Source organism: Lynx rufus, unplaced genomic scaffold (genome assembly GCF_022079265.1).
Source record: "Lynx rufus isolate CCGP_SWC_20201006 ecotype Redwood Valley unplaced genomic scaffold, mLynRuf1.p SCAF_2, whole genome shotgun sequence".
Classification (NCBI taxonomy): domain Eukaryota; kingdom Metazoa; phylum Chordata; class Mammalia; order Carnivora; family Felidae; genus Lynx; species Lynx rufus.
Window position 1 is genome coordinate 173,638,505 of NW_025814834.1, and position 12,740 is coordinate 173,651,244.

Genomic DNA, 12,740 nt, shown 5'->3' on the forward strand with positions numbered 1-12,740 from the left:
ACTTATCATTATTTATAATTATGTATTTATTTATATGATTTGTTACTTCAGTGTCTAGGTCGTAATCTCCATGCTGGCAAGAAACAGGACTGTTTCCCTCACATTATATTCCCAACATCTTCTAGGCCAGTACTTGGCACATGGAAAGCACGCAGTAAATATTTTATTACTTTATTTATTCATTTATTTAACAAACATTTATAGAGTTCCTACTGTTTACCAAGCACTACTCTAATCATTGGGAATATAGACATGAATTAAACAGTCTCCCCACTCTTGAAGCTTATATTCTTTTTTTTTATTGAGAGAGAGTCGGGTGGTGGGGAGGATGTGAGTGGGGAGGGACAGAGAAAGAGGGAGGGAGAGAGAGAATCCCAAGCAGACTCCACCCTGCCAGCACAGAGCCCCACACTGGGTTCAAACTCACAAACATGAGATCATGACCTGAGCCAAGATCAAGAGTCAGATGCTTAACTGACTGAGCCACCCAGGTGCCCTGAAGCTTATATTCTAAAGGGGAAGAGAAACAATAAGTAAGCTGGAATGTGTGATACATCACATGATGATAAGAGCAATACAGAGAAACAAAGAAGTGTAAAGGTTAATGGGAACATCAATTGATAAATAAACGATGGGAGGAGGTTGAGCCTAGCCAATGAATTTCCACTAGACCATCTTTGAACATGGGAGTTTCCCTTCTATAAAATCTTGGGGGTAGTTAAGTAAGGGGCCGGGGTGGGGGGGGGTGGGGGGAGGAGGCAGTTAAGCACCAAAGCATTAAAGTGGGCTAAGAGCTGAATAGAAAACCAATAAGCTAAAATTGGGAGTCCTAAAAAGGCATCAGTATAAATGGAGAAAATGCAAGTATCAGAGCTCACATTATACCTGGTACATAGTGTACCTGATTAAAACATGAGGTCCAGAACAAAGATTACAGGAAACAGAGATATGAGAGTAAGAGTGAATGGGAAGCAAATGAGGTTAGGCTATATATCAATATTCTCAATTTCCCACGCTTATATGCATATCAGAGAAGCGCACCAGTTTCTTTATTCACCTTTGACCTTTGAATGTTCAAGGACATCAAACCATGAGAACCAGTGAAGAATTGCATTTATAAGTGATAAACCTGTTTCATCCTTAAACAGTCATTGGCTAAAGCTTCTTCTGTTGAATTAAATCCATTCCGTTAAGGGCTTTGTATGCAAACCTATATCCTTAAGAGATTAAAGATGCAATTTAGACACACATTTTAAGAGCTGAATGCACGAATCATTATTTTAGTACATATTGTCCATTAATCTGCTGTTCAATTGGGAACCCATTTGGAATGTGGCTGCTTGCTAATTAGCGGGATTCTAGTGCTGAGCTGCTTCCTGATTAAATGTCCTTTAGAATCAATAAAACATCAGGAGGGATTATGGTGATGTGGGATTAGCCCCATCTAACCAAATAAAATGAGTTGTGTTCCCTTCTTAAACTGTCACGTTGCAAGAGCTGATGAGAGGAGCAATTTCACCAACGATGTTACAAAGTTGTTGTTTTTTGCATTTTTTTTTTTTAACAGTGAGATTTTGTTTTTTGCCATTTGCCTACCAATTAGCAGAGACATTAGTGAATGTCTGCTAGGGTAAGGCGATTTTGAGAAAGACTTGATTACGATTTCAAATCTCTACTCTGAATCACCCTTATATAAAATGAGTTCAGGTTGTGTTGGATGGAAATTATTATCCTTGTTCTTGGCCAGGAACACGTAAGTCAGAATTAGCATTTAATGTTTCTGTGTGACTTTGCAATAAATGGTAATTAAGGAGGGCAGAGAGAGAACAGGAGGCAAACTAATACCCTAAAATTGTATTGGCAAAATTAAATGCTTCAAACCCAGTTTAAAACACAGGCACACAAGCCAAATTGTCTTGGGGGAGGGGATAAATAATGTAGCTGCTCTGGAAGCCGCAATTGACACAGCCACGAGTAGGACTTCTCGTCCACATCTGGCCCATTATGAAGAGTGCAATTAGGTTGAAAAGGACCGGTTTGATAATCCCAGGGATGACCAGAGGATTTTAGGAGATAAAGCAAACATGAGGTGTTTGATTCAGCAATTACTTGTAAATGGGAATCGAAAAATTGGTAGACAGTGAGCAATTAGAGACATTTTATGGGTCTGCCCATTGGCTGGGTCTTGGAAACCAGACCTGTCTTTTAAGAGTTCATTAATTCCAGTCTTCTCTTGCAGAAGTCCGTATCCATATGGGGTGAAAATAATAATAATAATAATTATTATTATTAATTATATTAATAATTATTATATTATTACTTTCAATAATATATTTCCTATTATTATTATTATTATTAAGAGCCAACATTTATATACAGCTTACTATATTCCAGGCAATGTTCTAAGTGCTTTACAAATATTAACTCTTTTCATCCTTGTGAATGCTCCATGAGGTAGGTACTATTATTTTTCAAAAGAAGAAACTAAGGTAAAGAGAGGCTAAAACCAACAGGTTACTGGTAAATGCATTCATCACTGAGGCTGAGTCAAAAGCAGGCTCTCTAGCTTCAGAGCCTTCATTCTTAATACACTATGCTGACAGGTCTAGGAAACTCAGAAGCTTATAGGATAGTGGCAAAGCACAGGGGATTTACAAAAACTGGTTGAGTTCCATGGCTAGGTCCACCCTTGGGCTTGGTGCTGAGCATAGACTGGATTTGAGGAGCTCCGTCCTGTCCTCCCTCCTAAGACCCAGGAGAGGTGTGAGATACAGATTCAAAAGCTCTTAAGTTCCAGAGGAAGGCATGATCCAAAAGAGCCCAGGGCTTGGAGGTAACTTCTCCTCCCTGGTGTGGCACCTCCTCTACCTCTCAGTCCCTGCCCTTGGGGAAAGGCAGCATGAGCTCTGGAATCACATGGACTGCCTAGATAGAAATTCTTGCTCGGAAATGCACTTGGGCAAATCACTAATTTCTCTTCACCTTAATTTCCTCATCTGTCAAATGTAAAAAGAATCCTTTTGTATGGATTCAAGAATTTATTGCCTATGGATCAGAGAAGGGCTGTGCTTCTCACAGTTAACTGGAAGGCAAGAAGAATACAACATAGCTTCTATCATCAAGAAGGTGACAACAAAGGAAGATGGTGGGAGTAGAATGAGCATCCCGGTCACTGGGTTAAATAACATAACCAAAATAACCTCCTGACTTGAGAGTGTAAGGGATCGATGCATGTGGCACTTCATGTGACACAAGCTTTGGGCCAGATGCTTTACATGGCTTATCTCATTTCATACTCCCAAAAGCCCCGTGAGTTATGTTTTTATATGCACTTCACAGATGGGTAAACTGAGATTCAGAGACCGTAAGTAAATTGTCCCAAAAGTTGGGCTTCTTTGAATCTTTGTTTCTATTATAGGCTGAATTGCATCTCCCCAAATTCATATGTTGAAGTCCTAACCTCCAGTACCTTATACTATGACTGTGTTTGGAGACAAAGCCTTTAAAGAGGCAATTGTGTTAAATAAAATGAGGCCATTAGGGTGGGCCCTAATCCGATCTGACTGGTATCCTTACAAGAAGAGGAAATTTGGAAACAGAGACACCGAGGATGGGCTAACACAGAGAAAAGACCATGTGAGGACACAGAGAGAAAGCAGCCACCTCCAAGCTAATGACAGGAATCTCAGCAGAAGTCAAACCTGCTGACACCTTGATCTTGGACGTCTTGCCTCCCAAACTGTAGAAAATAAATTTCTGTGGCTTGATTTCCCTAGTCTACAGTATTTTGTTATGACAGCCTACCTACCTCCCCCTTCTAGCATATATTGTACCCTTTCAGCTGGAGGAGAAGAGTACAGGATCCCTCAGGGCATGGCTCTAATGATCAAATGCTTCAGATCATGGGGCTTAACCTGTGATTCTAGCAGTCTGAGCAGAGCTGGCCCTTCAGCACTATTCCATACTACATCTCAGCTGAGCCTGGTGGGGGACGTGTAGTAACTAACAAGAAAAAAGAAGGAGGGGAGTGTCTCAGAGGGAAAAGCAGAACGTGCCAAGACAACGAAGCAAGCAAAAGCATAGCAAGTCTGGAGAACTCGGTTTTTGGCTGGAGCATACACTTCGCAAGGTGGAGAAAGTTAATGGGTTTGGGCAGTCAGCACCAGCACACTTTTGGTTTAAGCCTGTATGGAGCTCACAAAGAAACATGTCACCTGTAGTTAAGTTCATGAAGATTACAAGGGTATTCCTATGAAATAGCCCACATTTTGCATGTTTGGTGTGTTTAGGATTTTGTTTACATTTTTTTGATATATAATACTTATTATATAAAATGTCATCCACTTAACAATCCATGATTAAAATTCCAACTAAATAAAAAAAAAGCCAAACACACACACACACACACACACACACACACACACACACACACACTAATAAGCACTCTAGTGTCAAAATCTAGAAGTAATCTCACCAACTATAAGTAAATGGAATCTGGGAAAATCAGCGAGTTGGCGCCCATGCTTTGCCTTGTCTACTTGTGAGAAGTACAACAGACAGAAGATCCCTTGTCCCTTCACCAGACTTCCCCTTGATTTGGAGGCCCCAAGTCTTCACCAACTACAAAATGACACAGGCACTGCTTTCTGTAGCTGCTAGAGTACTACTGCCCTTTTCCCCCACCCAAGGATACACACATGCACACTTCCTCACAGACTGCTTTCCTGTACCTATGCAGAAGGCACAACTCCCAGGAATGACAGAGCAGAAAGTTGGGGTGAGGAAGGAGGGCAGGGGTAAACATGGCTGTGATGTCTGCATTTGGTGAGGCATCATTCCTGACATTAAAGTCATGTGGGTTGGAGCAGAGAGAGGGATCCGTGGTAGTTGTATATGCTGAGTGTATCAATTATGACATACATGCCCTGGGTCCCAACCGAGGGCTACCAGGCATCGGTGAGGGTTGTCACTCACTCCTTGACTGCAGGGCCAAATGAGCAGTGAATAGGGCCAAGGGAAAACTATTCAGTTCATCTGCTGGGTTGTGCAGAATGTGAACAGCTCCTCACTTGACAGTGAATAAAGAGAAAAGCCCACTATCAGGCCTAATTTTTAAAAATCCTGCAGACCATGGACAGGTAGGTCATGGCAATCTGGTCAGCTCCAAATAGCAGCAAACTTTGGAAGTGACTTATTCTAAAAACCAGAAAACATTTAGAGAACCTTTGGTGTTCTCTGTAGGCTGTATGGAGTCATGTCCTCTGATGAAACCAATTGGAAAGTAATAAGCATAATGAGATTAAAAGGCTATTAAGACAAAATTTAGAAAAGCTCTAAAGTGAACAGAAGAAATTAGAAAGAACTTGGTAAAATATGTATAGTTTCAAGGAAACTGAAGCTTCGACAGCCATATTAAGAGGTAATCAGGATTGGAGCGCCTGGGTGGCTCAGTAGGTTGAGCGTCTGACTTCAGCTCAGGTCATGATCTCACATTCTGTGAGTTTGAGCCCCATTTCAGGCTCTGTTGTGACCGCTCAGAGCCTGGAGCTATTTTGGATTCTGTTTCTACCCTCTCTCTCTCTGCCCCTCCCTTGCTTGCACTCTGTCTCTGTCTCTCGCTTTCTCTCAAAAATAAACAAATATTAAAAAAAGAAGTAATCAAGATTGTAACTAGGTGTGTTGATATACATTAACTACATTAATTGTGATCATTTCTCTCTATATACATATATTGAATCATTATGTTATACACCTGAAACTAATATAACGTTACATATCAATTATATCTCAATAAAAAATAGGAGATAATCAAGGAAATCTGAATATTGCTGGATATTTGATGATATTAGGATATTTGTATTATATTTTTAAGTCAGCAAACTTTCTCTATAAAGGGCCAGGTAGCAAATGATTTAGGCTTTGTGGGTCTACAGTCTATTTCTGCTACTCTGCTATGTCACTATAGCCTGAAGGCAGCCACAAACAACACATGACAAATGGCTGTGGCTGTGTTCCAATAAAATATTATTTATATAAAAAAAAGAATCAATAAAAAGGAAAATTAACAGCAGAGAAAATCTAATACATAATGTCAAACTTGAGAGGTTTTCACAAAATCTAGAAAAGAAAAACAGAAGAAAATGAGGGAGGAGAGCAGACATAGACGAATAAGAATAGAAATTGAACCTAAGAGGACTTGGCATCGTTGAAGAAGAAACTAGAAAAACTGAACAAGAACTAACAACAAAAGCCACAGCTGAAGAAACTTTACAGAGATGGGGAAAAAAGAAAAAAACGCTCTGTATACAGATTGAAAGGATTCAGTATGACTAAGCTAAATTAAGGGGAAAAAAATGTATCCATGTCTATCCTGACAAAAGTTTTGTGTTTCCAGAGACAAAGAATATTATTTAAGGATGCAGGCCAAAAACAAATAAAACTAAACCAAAGCAAATAAAGGAAAAAAATTAATTTTAAATGAACCCAAATCAGACTGACCTCAAACTTCGGCAATAATAAATATCAGAAGACACTGAAGCCGTGTTCATGGGATTCCAAAGGAGAAAAAAAACATAACTGAAACCAAATTATATTACATTCACGTGTGAGGCCATATAGTACAATGGTTAAGGGTGCAGGATTTGGAGTCAAAGAGCCTGAGTTTAAATTCTAGCTACCTTGGGGCGCCTGGGTGGCTCAGTTGGTTAAGCATCTGACTTCGGCTCAGGTCATGATCCCACGGTCTGTGAGTTCGAGCCCTGCGTCGGGCTCTGTGCTGACAGCTCAGAGCCTGGAGCCTGCTTCCGATTCTGAGTCTCCCTCTCTCTCTCTGACCCTCCCCCGTTCATGCTCTGTCTCTCTCTGTCTCAAATATAAATGCTCTGTCTCAAATATAAATAAACATTAAAATTTTTTTTAAATAAATAAATAAATAAATAAATAAATAAATAAAAATAAATTCTAGCTATCTCACTGATCAGTATGTCCTTGGGCATTTCACTTACATGTTTCATAGGACAGTTGTCTAAATTAAAGGCGAAAATGCACACAAATTACTCAGAATGCTTACTAAAAGCCATTTGGACTTAGTAACTGCAGTGGAAGTTAGAAGTTGAACTCAGATCTGCCTGAATCTAGAAATGGGCTCACACACCTTGTTGTCCAGTCCTGACCTCTCTGACTCTGCGTTGGGAGTTTGGCACTTGCCTCTGTGATCAGAATTATAGTACCTACAATGGTAACTGGAACCCATTCTCACATTCAAATTGTCAATGGCTCTTTGAAGGTTCCAGGGTAATGTAAAGACTATGGAAGAAAGAAAATATTTTATTAGAAGGAACTTAAGGTTTTCATTGGTCACATAAATCCTATACACCACTTAAATCAGTCAGTGTCCAGTTTCAATGCTGACAAAATTTTCTCACAGTCTCCTCCTCTTCCTCTCAGCACCATTCAAGAAGGAGCAGGAGAGTTTCTGGTGCCATTTGATCCAAATGCCTTATCTCATATTTGGTAGCTTCTAACAGCTCTGAAGAAGAAATGTACAATGAGGAAACATCAACGGAACTAGGATTCTGTTGTTGTACTGTTGTGGCTGTTTTTCAAAGGGTCAGAAGATACAGTAGGCAGAAGCCCGGCTCTCCTAAGAGGAGAGAATTGCAACAGGCATAGAAGACAGGAGTTTCTTTTATTGTAGTTCACCTTCAGATCTGTGCTAATATCAGATCTTTGCATGATTATAGATATTTCTCGAGAGTGCTGCTTCTCCAGCTGTCTTTTCCCTGCAGAGCGCCTCAGCAGTTGATAAAGTCATCAGCTTATCTGGTTTGTGGTGCTGCATACCTATGCCTTATCTATTCTTGTGCCCAAAGTGACAGGAAGGTCTAAAAGCTTTACTTTCTATACCAACCATAGACCTTTTCTGATCTGCGATGTCGTGTATAGGGAAAGTTTTATGAGGTATAAGCAAAACAGACCAGTTGCATGTCTAATGAATCATTTTTTTATCTTATTGTCACATGACATTAGACCACTTCTAGAAAATCCAGGGCTTCTGTATCTCACAACTTACTCTTTATATTTGCTTGACTTCTGATGGACAAGGAGGAGATAAAAATTCTTACCAGGTACAGTTTGGTTGCTAGCAACAGAAACTGCCTTTTGCTAACATAAGCAAAAAGAAATATTTTGAAAGGATATGGTGTTATACAAAATCTGGGGGAAAATAAAAGTTTTGAAAAAAACCAGAATCCCAATTTTTTTGAGAGAGAGAGGGAGGGAAGGAGAGAGATAATGAGCAGGAGCAAAGGGAAAAGAAGAGAGAAAATCTTAAGCAGGCTCCATGCCCAGCACAAAGCACGATGTGGGGCTCGATCTCACAACCATGAGATCATGACCCAAGCCAAAATCAAGAGTCAGACACTTAACCAACTGAGCCACCCCGACGCGCCCAGAACAAAAAATTAATGAGAGATACAGAGACAGAGAATGGGAGAGAGGGAGGAAGGTAGGGAGGGATGAATGGAGAAAGTGATAAATAAATAGAGATTAATTAGACAAGGTGAGTCACAACATTGGCTAGGGTAGGGTATGGGACATTGATTATAGTCCCTCACCCCAGAGAAGAATATACTTGTATACAAATGGAGGGTGGGTGTTAGGCAAGCAAATACACGTGACTTTCACTACCAACGTGTTCCAAAGTACTTACCAGCCTTAAATGACTCTCTGTCACATGCACATATATTGCTTAATGCAGTTTCTGCTTGGGGATTTCACTAAATGTTGTCTATTTGCACTCAGCACCCACTTCTAACCCCTCCTATGTTTTTTTTTTTTTCCTGTATTGCAATACTTCCCACTCCTGGGAAGGCTACAAAAGAATATTTGACACCAACCTTCTGGAATTGATTTAAGTTCCATCTGTGAGATGCAACCGCATGAGATTTGAAAGGCAGAAGGGGCAGGGAGGGACATTTTAAATATTTATTTTCCTGCAGTAGTAGCCATGCCAGACCCTGGCAGGCATCAGTTTTTCCAGCAGCCAAAATGGACCTTGTACTGCCTAGTCACCAACCTTACAGTCACGGGCAACTGAGACATCAGTCAGAATTTCCTCAGGACTACATCTGCTAAAGCCTGATCCTGAGCAGACCAGTAGATGTCAACCTCCATTCTACTGAGCCTGCGATAATTTTGTAAGCACCCATTTTCCCATATGAAAGCCCTTTCTAGTAGAGACACCTGAAGTCGTTTCTGTGTCCTGAATTACACCATGAATGATACAGGTATCAAAAGGCTCCCTCAATATCACTATCAACATAAACTTTGACATTTATTGCACATTTCTTCCAGAGCTTCTGCATTGACCACCAATACTATGTGCTTTTTTTTTCCTGCACAGATGGCAGAATTTTGCTGAACTGTTGAGTAAAGCTTCCTCCAATTTGCCACATGATTTGCCTACAGGTGAGTTGGGTTACTTTGTTCCTTGAGAGACACCCGCCCCCCCCTCATTTCCCAGAGCTACTCTTGACTCTCCAGCTTTGCTGCGGTGGTTTGCTTGTTGGCTTTCGTCTCACTGCTCCCAGAAAAGTAAATGGCTCACCAGTGAAGAAAAGGCAGGAGTCAGAATTGCCTCACTGGCTATGCTTGTAGGCCAGTTGGGTCAGAAAAGGCATAGTCCTTCAGGTTTTGTTATATCATGAAACATTCTCTAGTGATAGCCCTTTAAGATGGATAAGGCACACCTATACAAGTTGACGTTATTTATTAGAATTCCTAAGGGCACAACCCCTTAGGTCTAGGAATCCTTCAGCTAGGTACTTACCCTACCTGCATCTCACAAAAAAATAAATAAAATAAAATAAAATAAAATAAAATAAAATAAAATAAAATAAAGCCTATTGCAATATTTTTTGGTAAATGCTTCTAAAAATGGGAACACAAAAAAACATTTTTTTAATAAAAAATAAGAATGGAAAACAATGAAAAATCCTTTCAGGGACAATTTAATTAAATTACAGTCGATGCAATTGATAAAACTACACAGCTGTAAAATAACATGGCTGGCCTAAATACAGGAAGATTTCCAAGACATATTATTAAGTGAAATTATAAAGATGAATTTGGGCAAAATATTTAGCAATTAGCGAGTTTTAAATATGACAGGTGAAAAAATATGCATTGATATTAATCTGCTGTTGCGATTTCTCTATTTACTACATCCATCAACCATTTACTAATTACCTTTTGGATCAAAATACAAGGTACCAAAAGCTTGAAGGGATTGGGGGATTGGCTGCACAAGCATTAGGAGATTCAAAGAGCAAAAAGAAAATGGTGTGTGTAGTTATTTCCGCAACACGGTGCTGTAAACTGGGTTGCTTACAATAACGGAAATCTATTCTCTCACAGTTCTGAAGACCAAAAGTCTGAAACCAAGTAGGGCCATGCTAAAAGCTCTAGAAAAGAGTCCTTCCTTACCTCTTCCTGCTTCTGGTAGCTCCAGGTATTCCTCGGTTTATGGTTGCTTAATTCCATTCTCTGCCTCTGTCTTCACCTGGCCTTCTTCCCTCTCCGTCTCTTTCACGTCTCTGTATCTGTATCCCCATCTCCTGTTTCATATAAAGACATCACTGTTAGTTGGATTTAGGGCTCTCCCTAATCCAGAACAACATCATCTGAACTTGATTACATAAAAAAGACTTCGTTTCCAAATAAGACAACATTAATGGGCACCAGTGGTAGCTGTGTTAGGAGACACAATTCAAAACATGACAGTGGAAGTAACCCAGGTATTAGTAGCTGTAGGAAGCAGCTATCATCCTTAGGGCTAAAGGAACACAGACAAAGGGTAGTAATAGCAGGATCTTGGCTAGTATTCCTACCTAGCTGATTCTAGGATCTCCGAGAATATGCCAAGCAGCTAGAGAAAGAACTCTGAAGGAGGTGCCACACAGCTCGTTCTTGGAACGCCACATAGTTTGAATCTCAGTCCTTCACAAATGAGGCTGGTGCTTGGATTTCTGACAGAGCACCATGTGGTCAATACTGGGCCCACTGAATGGGATGTGCTGTAGCTGTTAATCTGAATTTTGAGTTTCCATAGATGATTAGTGCTGAGATTGGTGAAAAGCATGATAGCAATAGCTCTCCCCTGATGCTGGACTGCAAAAACTGATACTCCAAAAACAGGAAGTTAGTACTTCTACTCCTCTCACATTCCAATCTCCCTCCACACGTCTACCATTGCTGGAATTCAGCCTAAAGCCAGTGGGCCAGGGAATCTGGGAAATGTAGTTGTAGATCCCCAGCCCACCATTATAGAAAAGAGACAAAAGGAATATGCTAGAAGACAACACAGTGATCTCAGGTCAGGGTTCATTTTTCATGGTGAAGTCTATAACCTCAGATAATTCACTTTTGTTGAAAAGACAAAACAAGTACATCAAAAGATAACAAATATTGGGGCGCCTGGGTGGCTCAGTCGGTTGAGTGGCCGACTTCGGCTCAGGTCATGATCTTGCGGTCTGTGAGTTCGAGCCTGTGTCGGGCTCTGTGCTGACAGCACAGAGCCTGGAGCCTGTTTCAGATTCTGTGTCTCCCTCTCTGATCCTCCCCCCCCACCGTTTATGCTCTGTCTCTCTCTGTCTCAAAAATAAATAAACGTTAGGGGCGCCTGGGTGGCGCAGTCGGTTAAGCGTCCGACTTCAGCCAGGTCACGATCTCGCGGTCCGTGAGTTCGAGCCCCGCATCGGGCTCTGGGCTGATGGCTCAGAGCCTGGAGCCTGTTTCCGATTCTGTGTCTCCCTCTCTCTCTGCCCCTCCCCCATTCATGCTCTGTCTCTCTCTGTCCCAAAAATAAATAAACATTGAAAAAAAATTTAAAAAAAAAAAAATAAATAAACGTTAAAAAAATTTTTTAAAAAGATAATATTTACATTTTTTAATGTTTGTTTATTTTTGACAGAGAGGCAGACAGAGTACGAGTAAGGAAGGACAGAGAGAGACACACATAATCTGAAGCAGGCTCCAGACTCTGAGCTGTCAGCACAGAGCCCGATGTAGGGCTTGAACTCACGAACTGAACCGTGAGATCATGACCTGAGCCAAAGTAGGACACTTAACTGACTGAGCCACCTAGTCGCCCCTCAACAACAAATATTTAAACCGAACACTCTCTCTTTCTCTAATATAAGCCGGGTCATTTGATGCATCAGTTTGCTACAGTAGCTTAAACAATAGACATTTATTTTCTCGCAGTTCTGGAGACTAAAAGTTCAAAGTCAGTGTCAGCAAGCTTGGTTGCTTTGAGGCCTCTCTCTTTGGCTTGCAGATGGCCTCTTTCTCACTCTATCCTCACATGGTCTTTTCTCTGTGCGTGCACATCCCTGGTGTCTCTGTATGTGCCCAAATTTTTGTTCTTATAAGAACACCAGTTAGATTGGTATCCTCATTGTAATGGCCTGCAATTGAACTAAATCACCTCTTTAAATGGCCTGTCTCCAAATACAGTCACATTCTGAGGAACAAGGGTTTATTTAGGACTTCAACATAAGAATTTGGGGGACAGAATTTAACCCATAACATATGGCATAGAAAACCGTATAAAAATAAGGGTTGCAGTCACACTTTTACAACTAAATAACCACCTTATATTGGAACTTATTTTACGTATCTTGGACCCATTTTTCTCATCTGTAAAAAGAACAGAAAATGTGAAAGAAATAAAAACCTGC

The 12,740-nt window shown here is 40.5% G+C and overlaps 1 protein-coding gene across 1 annotated transcript in view; it reads left to right on the forward strand.

Annotated features, from left to right (window-relative positions):
- The window catches only part of CUNH1orf87 (chromosome unknown C1orf87 homolog), a 79,679-nt gene that overhangs the window by 49,200 nt on the left and 17,739 nt on the right, over positions 1 to 12,740 (forward strand). The window contains 1 exon segment of the mRNA XM_047083505.1: positions 9,404 to 9,468. Coding sequence (XP_046939461.1) covers positions 9,404 to 9,468 — 65 coding nt within the window.